The sequence below is a fragment of the Panicum hallii genome, chromosome 3 (assembly GCF_002211085.1).
Source record: "Panicum hallii strain FIL2 chromosome 3, PHallii_v3.1, whole genome shotgun sequence".
Lineage (NCBI taxonomy): Eukaryota > Viridiplantae > Streptophyta > Magnoliopsida > Poales > Poaceae > Panicum > Panicum hallii.
Genome location: NC_038044.1, coordinates 23618814 through 23635776, shown reverse-complemented (window position 1 = coordinate 23635776; position 16963 = coordinate 23618814). Strand labels below are relative to the sequence as shown.

Below are 16963 nucleotides of genomic sequence, written 5' to 3'. Positions count from 1 at the left end.
CACTCAACTTTCCACCTTCAATGTGCATGAAGGATTCAAATTTCATCATGTCTGCATTAATCCTCGGTCGGTATTATGTTGGTAGTGATATGGATGTCTACTGGCAGCCACTTATTTATGATCTGCTTGATATGTTTGTTAATGGTGTGAGAACTTATGATGCTTCAAAGGGTGAATACTTTCTTTTGCATGCTGCAGTACTTTACACCATCACTGATTTTCCTGGTCTCGGTAGTGTGTTTGGGTTTGTCACATCTGGTGAAGCAGCGTGCCCTGATTGCCACTCCTTGATCTGTTCTCTTAGACTTGGGAATGGCAGCAAACATTGCTACATGGGTCATCGTAGGTTTTTGCATCCAAATCACCCATTAAGGTTTGATGTTGCTTCATTTGGTGGTGAAGCTGAGTTGAGGCCAGCGCCTGCTCCTCTTTCTGGAGATGAAATTCTAGAATATACAAAAAACCTGAAAACAGTTTATGGCAAGAACCCATCCAGCAAGGCAGCTAGGAATTCTCAACGCAAGGAAGGGGAGCCATTAATCTTTTTGAAAAGGAGAAGTATTTGGTTCATTCTTCCATACTGGAAGGACTTGATGATCCGATATAATTTTGATGCCATGCACATAGAAAAAAATGTGTGTGACAACATAATCAACACTTTGTTGGACATATCTGGAAAATCTAAGGATAATTTGAATGCTCGCTTGGACCTTCAAGCTTTAGGTTGCCATGTTAGGAAGAAGATGTCGATTGCTCACAAGGATTGGAGGCTTATTGATATTGAAAAGAAGTTAGAGCTGTGGACTGAATTAAAGCAGTACTTTGATGTTGATGATGCTGCCATAAACTGGTTTTTGCGTTATGCACATATGAAGTGGAAACAATTCAAGACAGACTTAAAGGACCAGTATTTTAATCCTGATTTCACTTCAGAGGAAATTCCAGAATGTCCTGATGAAAGAGTCAATAATGATGACTGGCAAAGTATCTACAAGTATTGGTTGTCTTCTGCATTTCAGGTAAGAAATATGTAATATGACGTGTATTTTGCAATACAAAGCTTAGAACTTGTATGCAATGTATATAAATTTGTTAATTCTGTGTTAGGATCAATCTCGAACAGCCAAAGAAAATAGAAAACATGTGCAGTTGCACCATACAACTGGTAGTGTGAGCTTTGCGTGTTCAGCACATGATCTGGTAATGTTCGATTTGCTTTACAAATTATATACATTATTGTTACTTACCAGAATTGATATAGGCTGTGGAACTTGGTCGTCCTCCACGAAGAGATGATATCTTTGTCAAGACCCATACGAGGAAGGATGGAGTAGTTCCTTCACAGTCCGCAGAAAATGTGATTGTAAGCCTCTTTAGTGTCATATGAACCCATCTCATATCTTGTTAGCAAAACATATCTATGACATATGAACCCATGCTATATCTTGTAGAATCAAATTAAAGACATTCTTGAAGTCTATCCAAAAATAAAAGATCGAACAATTCAAGAAGGTGATGCATTTGCTATCATTTGTGGAGAGAAAGAGCCAAAAGGATCTGTCCGATGTTTGGGTTTGGGTCCAACTCCTCAAGATATTGGCACTCTAGGATTGAAGTCCTATAAGCCAACTAGACTTCAAATGGAGATTTTTGCTTGTAACAAGGCTGAAAATGAGAAGGCTGCTCTACAACAGCGTATACTTGAGCTGGAGGCTGAAATTGAGCGAAGAGCAGAAAAAGACCGCGCAAGCAAAGAGCCCATGTCACACCATGGTTCTACTACACAACATCAGGTATAATACTATTCCATGGCTTAAAAATGAGGACTCGATCTGGTTCTTTAAGTGTCCAGCTTTAGGTCCATGCTCTTGTGCTATCCATGATTTTTTTCTAGCTGGTGTCGCTTTCCTTCCTATGGTTTTTGCTTGTTTGCACTGATTAAGGGTATACTATAGTTCTTTAGTGCAAGGAATGTTGAGGATGACCCTAATGACAAAGATTATGCTTCTGGAGATGAGGATGATGAGATGCAAGGTTCAAAGGCAGCAACACCAAAGACTGATGCTCCTCAGTCTCCACATGATGCTCTTGTAATTTTCTCATCCTTTTTCACAATTTCTCTACTCCATAGGGTCATAATCCTATAAGACACTGAATTCAATTCTTATTAATCATTTGTTTAGATTGGAAAAGATGTCATATTATATACCTTGTTGAGATCCAATCTGCCCGTGGCTAAAGGAACAATTGTTTCAACTAAACCGGACACAATAGTTGGAGGTGAGCCAATTGGAAGGCAATATTGTGAAGTTATTGTGACCTGTGTGCTGAAGCGAGATGAAGTTCTTCCTCATCCATATGGCAATATGCAAACTATGGCTGATACTAGGTTCAAAAGGCTTGCATGGCCATACAAGAAGGTAATGGGATATGCTTCAGCTTGTTTGTGTTTTGATTCATATGTGTGACCATTATTAAATAATTATTCATAATGTTAACAGCTGAAGGTTACAAACAAGGCACTAGCTGCTGGTTCAGGTATATATTTTTGTTGACAAATGCACCAGCCTTCTCATAAGTTTGCAATTAGAAATCTGTATTTTTACTAAGAGGAATGTGTGGTTTCATGATATGCTTGTAACTGAATGGGGAAGTTTTAATTTCAGTCTCCTAGCTATTGACCTTTTTCTGGTGGTAACATGGTAGAAAGATGATTGTTTTCCAATAGAAATCTGCTTGGTTTGGCAGCCTTCAATGTCGCTGTAGTTTACTTGCATTTTTGTCCCCAAAAAAGATGATTGTTTTGGCAGCCTTCAAACTTGATGTACATACATGTTTTGCATCCGCTGTTGAGTCCTTTAATTTGTACTCATGTAAACTGCAATGATCAGTGCCCTTTCTTTGTTAGGGTCATCGTTGCTTTGACTTGATAATTGAGTTTGGCACTTTCTTTGTTTTGTTTGCTCATCGTTGCTTTCACTTGTTAACTGACTCATTGTATACTCTTAGTGTCCAGGAAGGGATAGAGGAAGGGATAGTGTACATGTGCTGGAGGATTGGATGACAGAAGCTATTTTGTGCAGGACCGTAGTTTCAAGTAGATGACATGGAAATATTTTGTGAATGATTTTGTAAACATGCAAACATTGTGCTGTCAACCAAGCAAGTGTGGTTGCTTTGTGAAAAAACTAGCTAGCTAGTTAATTAGTTGGATGATTTGGAAAGATGATGGTAACTTATGAGCATGTGAAGGATTGCTTAATGAAGTCATTAACTTGATACAAGTCATTTGTGATGATTTCTTGCTTGTTTACTCAGTTGGCATTTTGAATCTTCCATGACAAATAGCCTTGAATTAACAATAGTTATTAGTGTGCCATTTATATTCAGATTATATCAGGCGTCATAACTTACTATTGGTTGCTAAATGGGTTGTACAATTGGTTGGCAAAGTTATAGAGCAGCTATGGAGGGTCGGTTGCTAAAGAGGTGGTCGGTTGCTAAAGACTTTTAGCAACCCCACTTATAGCGATGGATTGCGTCGGTTGCTAAAAGTCTATAGCAACTAATTGCAAGTTGCTGCAAGCACTTTTACCAACTGATCGCAAGTTACCATAAGCCAACCGTGGTGTAGTGCTAATATTCATAAGTTATACTCAAGATACCCTTTTTCTAAACTTTAAAATAACTCTAACAGTATTTTGTTTCATACTTCACTTTAGTAACAAAAGTTGTAGAGCTAAACTTCTGGAACACAACAAAACAGGTTTGGTAATTTTTGGATTTTTCTACAATTTCCTATAGATTTTACAAGTTGGCTGATTTGAATTAGAGGGGGGGTACTGATTTCCTACAGAAAGGCCCCTGGAAAGATTCAAATCCTTGCAATTGGGTCCTTGGCCAGGCTACACAGGGATGCCGATCGGTGGCGTCCAAATTTCGGCGAGGGGGCTCACCGACGGTGAGGGGAAAGTGAGGGAAAAGGTTCAGGAGCTCACGGCGGTCACGGGGGTGGCCGGTGTTGGGGAAGAGAAGGACCGAGGCGGCGGGTCGATGGCGAACAGAGACGGGCGGCGGAGGTCCGAGGGACGGCGACGTCGTTCCGGTGGCCGGAGGGTAGGAGAGCAGCGGGAAAGTAGCTGGGAAGCTTCTAGTGATGATGTGGTGCTGGTGGTGTGCTTGGCCGGGGCTAAGAGGCAGTAGATTGTCGGGATGACGGCGAGGCCGAGCGCCGGTGGAAGCTCGAGTTCACCGGCGTAGTGGTCCGGGCGATCTAGCGTGGGAGAACGAAATTGGGCGGGCTTGTGAGCATCAGTGGGTCGTGGTGGTGCTACTAGAGCAATGGATTGGGGGTGGGAGGCGGCGGAGGCGGCTGTCGACGGGAAGCCGGGGCTGCGGTGGGGCTCCGGCGAGGTGGGGTGCTCGAGAAAAGGAAAAGCAGTGGAAATGCGGGCGCGTAAAAGCAAGAGTGGGTTCGTGGGGAGCTCCAGGACATGCTCAAGGTCCAGAAGAAGGCATGGCCGCGCGGGAGCAACTGCTGGCAACCGGCAGGATGCGTGGCGGCTCGGGCGGCGGTGGCGCGACCTAGAGGAGTGAGGAGAGGGCCAGCGCGGGGTGGGGAGCGGCGGCGCGGGTGCTAGGACAGCACGTGGCGTAAAGGGAAGCGGCGCGGGGCAGCAGGTGCTCAGCACATGGCGGCGAGGGCGGCGGGATCGGGCAGAGAGAAAAACAGAGAGAGGGGACTGGAGGTAGACGAAGAAGGACCTGGCTGCAATTTGTCAAAAGTGCAGGGACTCCACTATAAAGCCTAGTTAACTTTCAAAACATAGCTCAAATGAAAATGTACCCAAAAGAAAAAGTGTAGAGTTTATCAAGATCTACAACTTTGCTTTAAGGTTCAGTTGCAAAAGAGCTAAGGATATGAATTTAACTTAAAACTTAGCAAAGTTTTAAACTTCGGAGAAATTCTATTTAAAATTTACACTACACTTGAATCCTTTGAGGTAGTTTCACCTCCATTTGTGGTTTAAAGGTAAGTTCTTGCCTTTTTGCAAAACAACCTTCATATGTTTTGATTTTACCTCCCATTCTCACCCATTTATCACTAAAGGACCTAAATTTTTTTTCCAGAATTACACAAATACACTTTTCCCTTTGCATTCAAATTTTAGCACACATGCATAAAATCAAATATACACACTTTATACTAGAATCTAGTATGTTTTAACCCTAAATACCTGAATGTCACAGCGGCATAGGTCCTTATTCTTCAACCGGTACTGAGGAATCGAGACTGAAAGTCTCGGATTTGTACACCAGATATTTTACTACTTGAAAGACCAACAGGTACCTCAGGTCCACCATGCTGACGCATGCTGGCGGCCCCCATCATTCCAACAGGTATTTAAGAGTTTTCTTCCCCTTTTCACATATCCTATTTTTTTAATTGTTTATTACTGTTTATGTTTGCAGAATTGCTACGCGTACTCGAGCTATACACTACTATATGTCCATTAGTCGCGTTCGTGTGAAAATAATGTATGAAAATAACTAAATATCATTGACAATTATGTAATTAAGTTATCTAGATATAATTATATTTACAAATATACAAATGTCACGATTACAAGTTCTAAGCCCTCACAACATCGATGCGGATGCTACTCTATTAATAGGACCTTCGTGGTAGAACTCACCTTTAGGATCCAGGATCGCCCTCATAATGAATCCTATCAGCTGCTCCGACACGACATCAATCGTATCCACATGTAGAACTTCATTCTTTATTTGCATCATCTATTATTTTTTTAAAAATAAAGCTCGATATATCAGTTCATCGTGTCGGAATAATTGTAAATGTATTTAAGAATAGTTTGTGCGTTCTCTTAGGTCATCCGTTGTACACTTCCTGAAATCAGTTAGGGTGTGCATGAGATCACATACATAGTACCTACACCAATTATTTCCTGCTTCTTGTCTCGAACACTATAGGAGGAATAAATTATGTATAAAATATTTGTGTATGCGTATACATAACACCAGATGAGATATGCAAAATGGTAAAGATCCCACATACTGAAAAGTCCATTCTAAAAGTCAATTCATCCTTCCATTCACCTTGGCCTCCGTACTTTTTCACAAATTTTCTCCACACCCTGCGCGTAAAAATATGTTTGATGTTTAATTGATCTAAAAATAAAAAGGATTTTATTGTGCAAATTAAACTTACCTGTTCAATGGGTCTAAGATGTGTTGGATGTCCGTCTGTGGTCTCCTCTTCCAGTCGAACACTATAAGTTTGCTACTCTCCACAGAAATTATGAGCAAAATTCAATGAAAGCTGCACATATAGATATATAAGCATATATACATGTATTAGACTTAACAAGTATTTAGGAAAAGAAAAGAGTTACGAGTTGATCAAAACTTACTCGAAGTTGTAGGGTAGGAGTATATAGGGTTTGTAATGTTGCTTATCTAGGGCATTGAACATGTTAACACACGTTGCCTGATATCTCAACCGTACATTCTCCTCATTAATAACCATGGGATTCATGAAGCCCACCCGATGTTGCCATCCTTCAGTTCAGCATCTTTGAAGCTCCATACTACACGATACAATATAAATTAGATAGTACACAAAGAATATTGCGTTGGTTAATAAATTGTATTAATCTGGAGATTAGTCGATACTTATAGGATCCAGATGGTGATGAGAGATATGTCGAGGGCATCTCGATGGTATATTGCATGCACATCTTTGAAGTTCACCCAGAAGTCTTCCTCCCCAATGAAGAAATCGTGGTCGCGATACTTAACTCCAAACATCTTCGGGTCGTTTTCCTTCGACATTCACAGGTACCATCTATGGAATCTGTGCATCTGCGTGCCTAGATTGATCTCCTCATCTTCAGTGACAAAGGGTTTTCCATACTCTTATGGAAGACCTACAACTTGAGCTACTGGGATATCTTCTTGCCCGGCTGCCTGCACATAGGTAAATCCCATTTCTTGCATAAATTTCGCTACGTGTTTCTCTTGATCCGTCTGCACCCGGAGGGGCTCAAGGATTTTGTGTTGTGTGCCAAGCTGAGGAACGGTCTTCCCACATTTCTTCATTTTCTGATGGGACTTTATCAGCGTGCGATCGAAGTCCGAGGGTAGTTTTATGCGTCTCTTGGCGGCGTCGCTCAAGTTGTCATACAACTTTGCTGCCAGCATTGCATCTATTGGCACCCTCTTTTCCGGTACTTTAAGTTTGAAATGATCTATCACCTCTTGGAGCGTATGCTCTGCCAGTTCCTCGTTGGTCATCTCATATGCTAATTTCTTCTTATGGCCTCTTTTCTTCATGACAACCTTCCACTTCTTGGGGTTCCAGCCATGGGAGGGATGAGGTATATTTTTTCCTTTGGCCAGTACTGGAGGAGTCCGAGTGCTCCTAGCCCTCGGCGGAGATGATGGTGAGGGAGCCGGTGGTGGCAAAGATGAAGGACCACCAAAGTCGTCGTCATCATCATTATCCGGGCCTAGCGGTGAAGGAGGATCCAAAGGAGCCGATGTATTCCCAATAAGTATGATGTGGGCCTTGCACCATAGAATGCAACCATGGAGTGCCTGTCCCAACATATGTTCTCCGTCCCCTCCAACAAAATCAAGCTCAAGCTTTTCATTTTGTCCGCCAACTTCGAAGATCTGCTTCACGGTGACAACGGAGAAGCCCAGTGGTACCTGCCTACCATGAATCGTACCACCAGGAATCACCGGTAAGGCCGACCCGTAGGCTACCAGAGCGGTGATATTTTTTGCTTTCACATGTAGCTCACATGGTGTATGCATGGTGATATCATCCACTAGGTATCTTTGGTTGTCGACCGCTGGCTCGTTCTCTTGGGGCTCATCCCATGGGCCACCGTGGATGCGCAGCTACTACGTCATTGAGAGGCTGGGCTAATCACAACATCCGGCTGCATCCCAGTGCCCTGCTGCTGACTTAGAGCAACCGCCACTACCTGTTGGACCCTTGTGTCCTGCCTTACTTTCTAGTTGTTGCACTTTTATGGTCATGTCATCTTCTAAGGCACGAAGTTTGTCCCCTGTTCTGCCTTACTTTTGCGATGAGTCTTGTACATGCTATCTCCGGCTCAAGCAACTTCCCATGGGACCACGCCAATGCCGCGGGCTCATCCAGGTTGTTCTAGGTTCTGTAAGGCCTTGGTTAGCTCATCATTCTCCCTGTGAGGCTCGAATGTTCCTTCTTTGGACTCTTGTATTGCTACAACCAAATTCCGGGCCACTTCTTCCATTACCGGTGGCACCACCAAACTACCATCCTCTTGGTTAAGTGTGACACCATTAGCAAACAACCACTGCTTCAATCTTTTCGGCCAGTCCCAAGTTACCGGCTGGATACCTCTATCCATGAGATCCTGGTCCATCTTCTACCATTTCTGAATCGCCTTCTTATATCCATCCGGCCCGAGGCGGTAGTTGTATTTCTTGGCGGTCGCATTGACCTTGTTTTTTTTAGATAACTCCTGAGCTTCCTCGGACAACTTGTATTCCTTGAACTCCTCCCAGTAAGGTTTGACCTTGGGGAAACTGTCCTAGTCCGGTTCCTTGTCCTTCTTGACATAGTTTTCAAATAATTTCTTCCTAAATGTTGAAACTGCAAGGGCCATCTTTTTTAGGGCACATTTCTTCCCAACTTCTTCATCTACTCCTTCAGGAAGAGTGAACATATCCTTGAGTTCTCTCCATAACATCTCCTTTTGGTTTGGAGGCACGGCGTAGCATTCTTCGTCTGGATTCTTTGTTTTCCAGAGTCTTGAGGTGATCGGCACACGTGCCCGAACAACAACCCCACACTGGGTTGTAAACCTTTTACTAGCCTCCTCAGGAGCACATGGGCAGCCCTTTGCGTCCACTTGTGTGACGACCTGCCTTCCCTCCATCTTCTTGGTCTGCCGTTGTTTACCTTTGGACTTGCTATTCTTCGATCCGGAGGAGGACTGAAAAAACATATATTAATAACAAAACTAATATTAATACAAAATATAAATCAAGTTTCTGTAAGCATATATATAAGATACGTCCTGATAGGAATCTCGCTAGGGACGAGCAGCAGCGGAGGATAAGGGAGGCCGGCAGTGGAGGATGAGCGAGGGCGGGGAGCGTGGCGGCCGGGTCGTCGATCGGGCTGGGCGAAGAAGGAAGGAGGAGGAAGAGAAGGGAGGAAGGGCCGGGAACATTTATACCCCGGCCCTTAGGTACCGGGTGAAAATGAGAACCGGTACCTATAGAAGCTTTAGGCAATCTGGATACAACAATGTTCTGTAGTCCTCCAACATATGCTTCAGATCCTTGGATTCCTTTACAGTTTCGCATACTTCCTGTGCTTCGCGCAGCATCTGACCAAAATCATCTTCTACAACCTGTGCTTCAGCATCTTCTTCAGGCTCACCCATTGTAGTATCTTCAAAGAAGGCACCGTAGTAATCATCCTCAAAGTGAGAAATAAAATCATCTTTTTTTTCATCATTCTCCAGCATAATCCCTCTTTCTCCATGCTCGGTCCAAACATTGTAGTTAGGCATGAAACCGTTTCGAACAAGTGACTGTGAATGATTCTTGTTGACGAGTAATCCTTCTCGTTCTTACAGATTCGGAATGGACAACGAAAAAAACCGTCATGCTTGTGTTTCTTAGCCGCATCGATGAATTCGTGCACGCCATTAATAAACTCCATTGTACATCCATTGCTGACTCATTTGGAAAAATAAAGAGTAAATCTAAAAATTACTTGTACGCCATTTCAGTACAATGATCAAATAAATGAACAAAAATGAATAAATTCTAATAATTACAATAACATGATTAATTAAAAGATCTAACCGATAATTACTCATTAACAAAAATTGAATATAAAAGTCAATAGAATTATTTTAACACTTTTCAGTTTTTTTCAAACCGTATCTCCACAAATAGACTTTCAGATATGACTGTTTTTTCTGAAAAGATTTATGTATTTCTTTCAACATAGCCTTCAGGGTATTAAAATCTTTCTAGCTGACAATAAAACTCTAGAGATTTAAAGATTCCATCGACACTGGCTGCAGCAGATTCAGAAAATGGAGAGCCTCTCCTGAACCTTTCTTAGACAGAACAGAGGACACCAAATCAATGAAGGAGTTATGAACAAAATCCTTATGAAGATACAACATTATAATATAATTTATAAAGTTGGATCTTAACAAAAATTATGTCCATGCCTAGTTCACGGATTTGTTGTCCTCTCTATTACCGAGAAGGGTCCAGGAGAGGTTCTCCAGTTTCTAGATGTGCTGCAACCATTGTTGACGGAATTTTAGTTCTCAATAGGCTATAGTGCAGGCATGAAATATTTTAATATTCCTAAGACTATGTTGGAAAAAATATGGAAATTTTTTGAGAAACATACCATATATACATCATTAGAGTGTCAAAATAATTCATTTCTAAAAACATAATTACAGCCTAAAATTAAATAAACTAAAACCACCTAATTAGATTGTCTAAATAAATTAATTATTATAACAATAATAAACTAAACCAATTGCTAACTACATCTAAATCACTTGCAAACTAAAACTACAAAAATTAATTAGCAAGTATATAACAATTATAAACTAAATCAAAGGCTAACTGCACCGAAGAAAATTAATTGCTAGTTCAAGAAAAAAATCTAACCTTTTTAGAAAAAAATTTGCAAAAATTCCCCTCCCCTCCTCTCACCCAGTTGCCATGAATAGTGCTGAGTTCATAGCAGCTCGGAGAGGAAAAGAGTATGGTATTTATAGGCGGAGGCATTAGTACCGGATCATGGCATGACCCGGTGCTTATGGTCATTCATTAGCGCCGGGTGGTGCCACGACCCGGCACTAATGCCGCTAGTGTTACTAGGCACGGTTCGTGGCACGAACCGGTGCTCATGTCCGCTGCATAGGCACCGGGTCATGCAACGATCCGGTGCTTGAGGCCCCACAAAACTTTTAGTACCATATCGTGGTGTGACCCGATGCCTAAAATTCTCTCTAGGACAGTAGCCATTGTAGCTGGTACTTTAGGTGTGTATCTTTAGCCTAAACAGCTAGGTGGGTACCACACGGACAATATGTATATATATTGTGCAGTTGCATTTGATGATCGTTTGAGTTGAGAGAAGCGGTGGCCTGGCCTGTTGGGAGTATATACCATATATGTGTGGGCCGGGCCCATGACCCACATCTAAGTACGTGGTCATGAGAAGGCTCGGATCGACTCGGCCCAGGATGGGAAGAAGGACATGCCATCGATCTCGCCGCCGCCGCCGCCGCCGTCGTCTCCCACCACCAGGTTTCGTCATCAGGCCTTTAATTTCTGTGTTGATGGGTCCGTCCTGAACTTTTGTACACGACTCCCTCCCTCTCCCAATTCCAACATATAGTGTCTATAGATAATATCTATAATACCACATAAAAAATATATGTTCATTAAAAACTACACTCTAAAATTAAGGATGGAAATGTGAATACGGATATCCCGATATTCGTATCCGCTTAAACATCAATATGGATATCCGGATCCATATTCAAATTTAATGCGGTACTAAAGTGGATACATCCGAAACCGATTTTCATTATTTTTTCTATCCAATTTCACATCCGTATTCGACAATATCCGACACTATCCCTATCCGTTTTTCAGTAAAACTATTTAATAAATCATATTTATTTTCCATAACCAATGTTATTAATTTTAATAATAAAGCTATAAGAAGATTAAGTTTACTCGTAAATATTCTTGTTTTATCTATCTATTGGTGAAATTAATTTTATAATTTTTATTATATATTAATAAAAGATATTTATATATTTATCGAAAACATATTTTTATTCTTATTTTTATTTTTATTTTTATTTTTTACATATTTATTTATTAAAATATTTTTGATAAATAATCTATTTTTGATAAGATATCTTTGTTATATTTTCATACTTTAGTTTGCACATATATAACAATTTTATATTCTAAAACTACCAATAAAGAAAATAGCTAAATGTTATCTTATATATCGAGTAATTATTCGAATTCGAATCCGGATCCAAGGTATATTTGCATTCGTATTCGAAAATATCCGAATTCGTATCCATATTCAAGTTTAAATGTTGTAAAAAGTGCTAACCAAATCCGATTCCATGCGTATCCGGTCCGCTTCCATCCCTATTTACAACCCATAATTTTTTAGTGTGGGTTCTAATAAATTTATTCTCTCTTCTCTCCATCTATCATATTTATTTTCCATCTATCATGAAGATACTATCTTCTCCCAATGCAAACTTAATAGTGTCACGTTGAGACCCGGTTTCTTCCCATCTCTATTCTCTCTCATTTATTATAGTGCTACGTACTCCCTCCGTCCCACAAAGACTGTCCGTTTAGCCTTCAAAATTTATCCTACAAAGACTATTATTTTATATTGTAGTAAAGTCCATCTAATTAAAATAATACCAAATACCAAAAAATAATTGCACAGAGAAGTGCGTGGAGCCAATCAAATGCTTAAGTAGATGCTACTTTTCAGGTTACAATATTTCAGGTTCCAATACATTTGCTTTATTAAGGCTCTAGGGAACCAAATAAACAATGCAGTTTTCAATCATAACTGCTAAAGTTAATTATGGGCAGAAACCATGATTAGTGGTAATATAGCCATTTTCCAGTACTAGTAATATATCTAAAATTTTCTAAATAAACAATCTTTGTGGGACGAAGCGAGTAAGCTAAAAATTCTATGTACCAATATAGTTAATGCTATTGATACCATCCTACGTTATTGATACCATCCTACGTGGAGGGTTGGGAATACCCTCTTCCTTCGTCCCTCGCCGTGTGTGCAGCTAGCTTGTGTGCCGCGGTGCACGTCAGCCAACCGCTGCGGCGCGCGCGCGCGTGCCGGCTGCGTGCTGTCTCGAGTTGTGGCTTTTTGGTGGAACCTGAAACCTCTAGCGATCTGCCTCTGGCATGTAGCCTGCTTTCTGCTTGCGGTTGGCATGTTGGGGTCCGCCTAGCTTTTCCGCATGCCCACCGGCCGGTTTGGTGCCAGGTCGATCGATGTGCTCTGCTCTGCTCTGCTTGCCAACACATCATCATATCGCCGGGGGTTCGTTACGCCAACTGCATGCTGCCGTCGCCCGTCGGTCGTCGTTCCATCGCTGTTCGCTGAGCCGTCTCTCGCTCGCTCCGCCCGGCAGTTCTCTCCTGATGTTTCACCCGCAGACGCAGTCACAGGTCCCGACCGACCGCCGCTCACGACTGCAGGCGGCGTTCGTCGATCGCGTGCATGGGCATGGCCGTATAGGTGACCGGTGTGTGTATCCGTAGGTTGGTTTAATTTCAGGGCGAAGCAAGCTACCAGCAGGCCAGCGGACGGCCGGCCGGGTCGTCACTGATGGCCGATTGACTGACTACTCACCGCACGCTCGGCTCGATCCATCCATCCATCCATCCATTCGGTTTATAGCACTCTGGAATATAATCCGTGGACATGGATCTGTGTTTCAACATTGTACGACATGAAACGAGAGAGTACTGATCATAGCACTCTGGAATATAATCCGTGGACATGGATTTTTCACATGCCCTTTGACTACTGCACGGTCTATCACGACCATCCATTCACAATTCAACGGTTGAGTGTGCGTGATAAGTATGGGCAGGTAAAAAATTAACGGAACGAGATGAACAGTCTAGATAGCATTCACAATTCAACGGTTGAGTGTGCGTGATAAGTATGGGCAGGTAAAAAATTAACGGAACGAGATGAACAGTCTAGATAGAGCTTGTGGCCACGAGTGCAAGCACGTGGGGAGACATTTCCCTATAATCTGTGTGCCATGTTTCCTTCATCAAGATTAAGATAAGTAGTTTATTTGCAAATCTTTACCACCTGGCCTTGTTGGTTTTTGGCACAACAATCAGCATATCAAAATTAACCAAAGTAGTATTCCTTTTGTTTAATTAGTTGGGATGATGGAAGCACCGGTTTGGCTACTTCTTCTATATCATGTCCTAAATCTATCAATGGTACTCGATTTTATTAGTTGAGATGTAATGTAAGGTAGCGCTTACAACAAAAATAATACGGCAACAAAAATCGTAATGAGCCGTTTGGCCAATCATCTTTCGATCAAGAACTAACCCTGAGCTAGCCCGGTTCTGATCGGATTAGGGATCAGTTCGATCGCGCGGTGTACCAACCCCCCACGTATTTTTTGGGCGCGCTTGCCGCAGGTCTCTCGCTCCTAACCTCCGAGCAGAAGAACCAGCTAGGAGCCCAACTGAATGATCGAATGAATCACACAACGACGACACGAACATCTTTTTTGCTTTTCTTTTACCTTTTGGCACACACGGACATTGGAACAATCGTCTGACTCGCAACGACCGTAGCTCCTCCTCCCCACGGCAGCGTCGGTCACGCGAGACGACCGACGCGCTCAGCGGTCAACGGCGGCCGGTGGGAAAGGCGCAAAACGACGGTGGAACCGCCGCCGCAGCGACACCACGCCGGCCGGCCGGCCGGCGCGCAACGCCTCCGTCCACCCAACCCAACCCAACCCGCGCGACGTGACGCGTGCGGGCAGGCAGGCGCGCGCTGTCCCGAGAGCCCAGCCCGGCGGTTCGCCATTCCCCTTCCTTTTGCCCCCCACGACGCCAAAACCCCCCCACCGAAAACGCCCAAAACCCACCGCAAACGGCCGCGCCCGAAACCGCCCGCCCGTCCACCTAACCTCCCTCCCGTCACACGAACGGCGAACCAACTCCTCGGGGAGGGAGGAAACGAGAGCCTCGGCTTCGTTCGGCTCCAACCACACCCTACCCCCCACGTCCTCCGCCCTTATATACGCGCGCAGCCCCACCCCCGGCCGGCGGCGAGGGAGAGCGGCGACCGATCGAGTGAATGGTGGTGCTGCCGGGCGGCGCGGCGGGGGGAGCGGATGGCGGCGGCGCGCCGGAGGGGTCCAGAGGAGGAGGGTTAGGAGGGGCGGCGAGGGTGAAGGGGTCGTGGACGCCCGAGGAGGACGACCTGCTTCGGCGCGCCGTGACGCGGCACGGCCCGCGGAACTGGAGCGTCATCAGCGCGGAGATACCGGGCCGATCGGGCAAGTCGTGCCGGCTGCGGTGGTGCAACCAGCTCAGCCCCGGCGTGGAGCGCCGCGCCTTCACGCCGGAGGAGGACGCCCTCATCGTCGCCGCGCACGCGCAGTACGGCAACAAGTGGGCCACCATCGCGCGGATGCTGCACGGCCGCACCGACAACTCCGTCAAGAACCACTGGAACTCCACGCTGCGCCGCCACCGCAGGGCCGCCGCCGCCGCGGCCAACGGTGGCGCGCTGCCGCTGCGGCCGCTCGCGGCGGGTCCTCCTCCCGTCCCGCTCCGGCATCTGCTGGCGGACCCCAAGGAGTCGTCGCCGGCGCCGGCGCCGGCCTCCGTCGTCCCGTTCCAGCCCCTGGATCTCAAGCGGGAGGACGACGGCGACGAGGAGGAGGAAGACGAGGACGATGAGGACGGAAGCAGCGAGGACTCCGTGCTGATGGCGCCGCCCAAGAAGCGGCCTTGCCTCGGTGTCGGCGCCGGTGCCGGCGCCGGCCACACGCATCCTTCTCTTTGTGCAGTGAAGCAGCCGGAGCACACGAAGCCTCAGCTACCGACCCCGGCCGCCGAACCGGTCACGTCGCTCACCCTCAGCCTGCCAGGCGGCGGCGGCGGGACTGTCTCCGAGAACCCGGAACTGCGCGGCGCTGCGGCGGCGGCGGTGTCGAGCGTGGATGGAGCTGCGAAGACGCGGGCGAAGCTGGAGCAGGACTGCCCGTGGCTGCTGCCTGTGATGCGGCAGATGATCTGCGAGGAGGTGCAGCGGCAACTGCAGGGGGCGAGCGTGGCCTGCTCGCTCGTCGCGTCGCCGGCGGGCAGGGCCAGCGCCGGCGCCGCCGACGGCCAGGACTGATCGGCATGCGCCTTCAGACGACGAAAGGACGGGCAGCGACCGATCGGCGGCCGAGTTCCGCCACCATCTAACCCCTTTGTTGTTTTCTTCGTTCATCATCGCATGAACAATGTCCATCGTCATCATCATAGGTAGGATCTTAGAACAGTTCCATGGAACAAAATTTTACTTACTCCTGCTAGCAGCAGTAATCCAAGCAAGTTACAGAGACAACTGCAACCATCCGTCCGATAGATGAAAACCTCCATAGATTTTCTTTCTTGGGAAATCAGTTCGTTCGTTCGTTTGATTCGATCCGTGGGTGGATCATATCGGGGTCTCGATGGATGGATGGAGCAGTGATGGCTGCGGCCGTTGAGGTGTTTGTTCAGTTGGGCGGTTCAGGTGTGGTTGGGTTTGATGTGTGGGTCATTGAATGTGTTGTGCGTGCGCGCGTGTGCGTTGGGGCGCGAGTGGGGTTGGGTGGCGGGCGCGCGGCGCGGCGTTACCCAGCCGAACGAAACCGCCTGTACGTGGCCGTGGCAGCGCACGTACGCTGGCTTGTGGTGGTCGCCGTTTCCAGCAGCAGTTTTTCAGTAGTTCCGCCTCCCCGACGGAGTAACAGCTGCACTACTGCTACTACGACCGTTACAGCTTTGGGTAGCTTTGCTGCTTGCTATAGTAAATAGTAGCAGTAACTCCTCAATATAGCCTAGGTGTGCTCACTCATGGATCGGAATCCTCCGTAAGATTACATGGAAAAGCGCAGTATAACTGGTGTTTATTTTCAGAATTAAGGCAGCGCCATCTATATTTAGAACTGTCAGATGAACATATTTTTACTGCATTGAACACATGAATAGGCTATAGTGCGCGTTTTTTTTTTCCTTTTGCCAACTCAATATGGTGGTGTACATCTTGATGGCCGAGCCGGGTAATTGGCAGCTGCCCTCA

At 45.2% G+C, this 16963-nt stretch overlaps 1 protein-coding gene across 1 annotated transcript; it reads left to right on the top strand.

The window, feature by feature from the left end:
• Window positions 1-14763: 14763 nt before the first annotated feature.
• On the top strand, window positions 14764-16268 carry LOC112887488 (transcription factor MYB77-like). Its single transcript, XM_025953667.1, has one exon. The coding sequence runs from the start codon at window positions 14981-14983 to the stop codon at window positions 16028-16030; it is 1050 nt and encodes a 349-aa protein (XP_025809452.1). The 5' UTR covers window positions 14764-14980; the 3' UTR covers window positions 16031-16268.
• Window positions 16269-16963: the final 695 nt, after the last annotated feature.

Coding starts and splice junctions, on each gene's coding strand:
- LOC112887488 (XM_025953667.1), top strand. CDS start 14,981: ATGGTGGTGCTGCCGGGCGGCGCGGCGGGGGGAGCGGATGGCGGCGGC.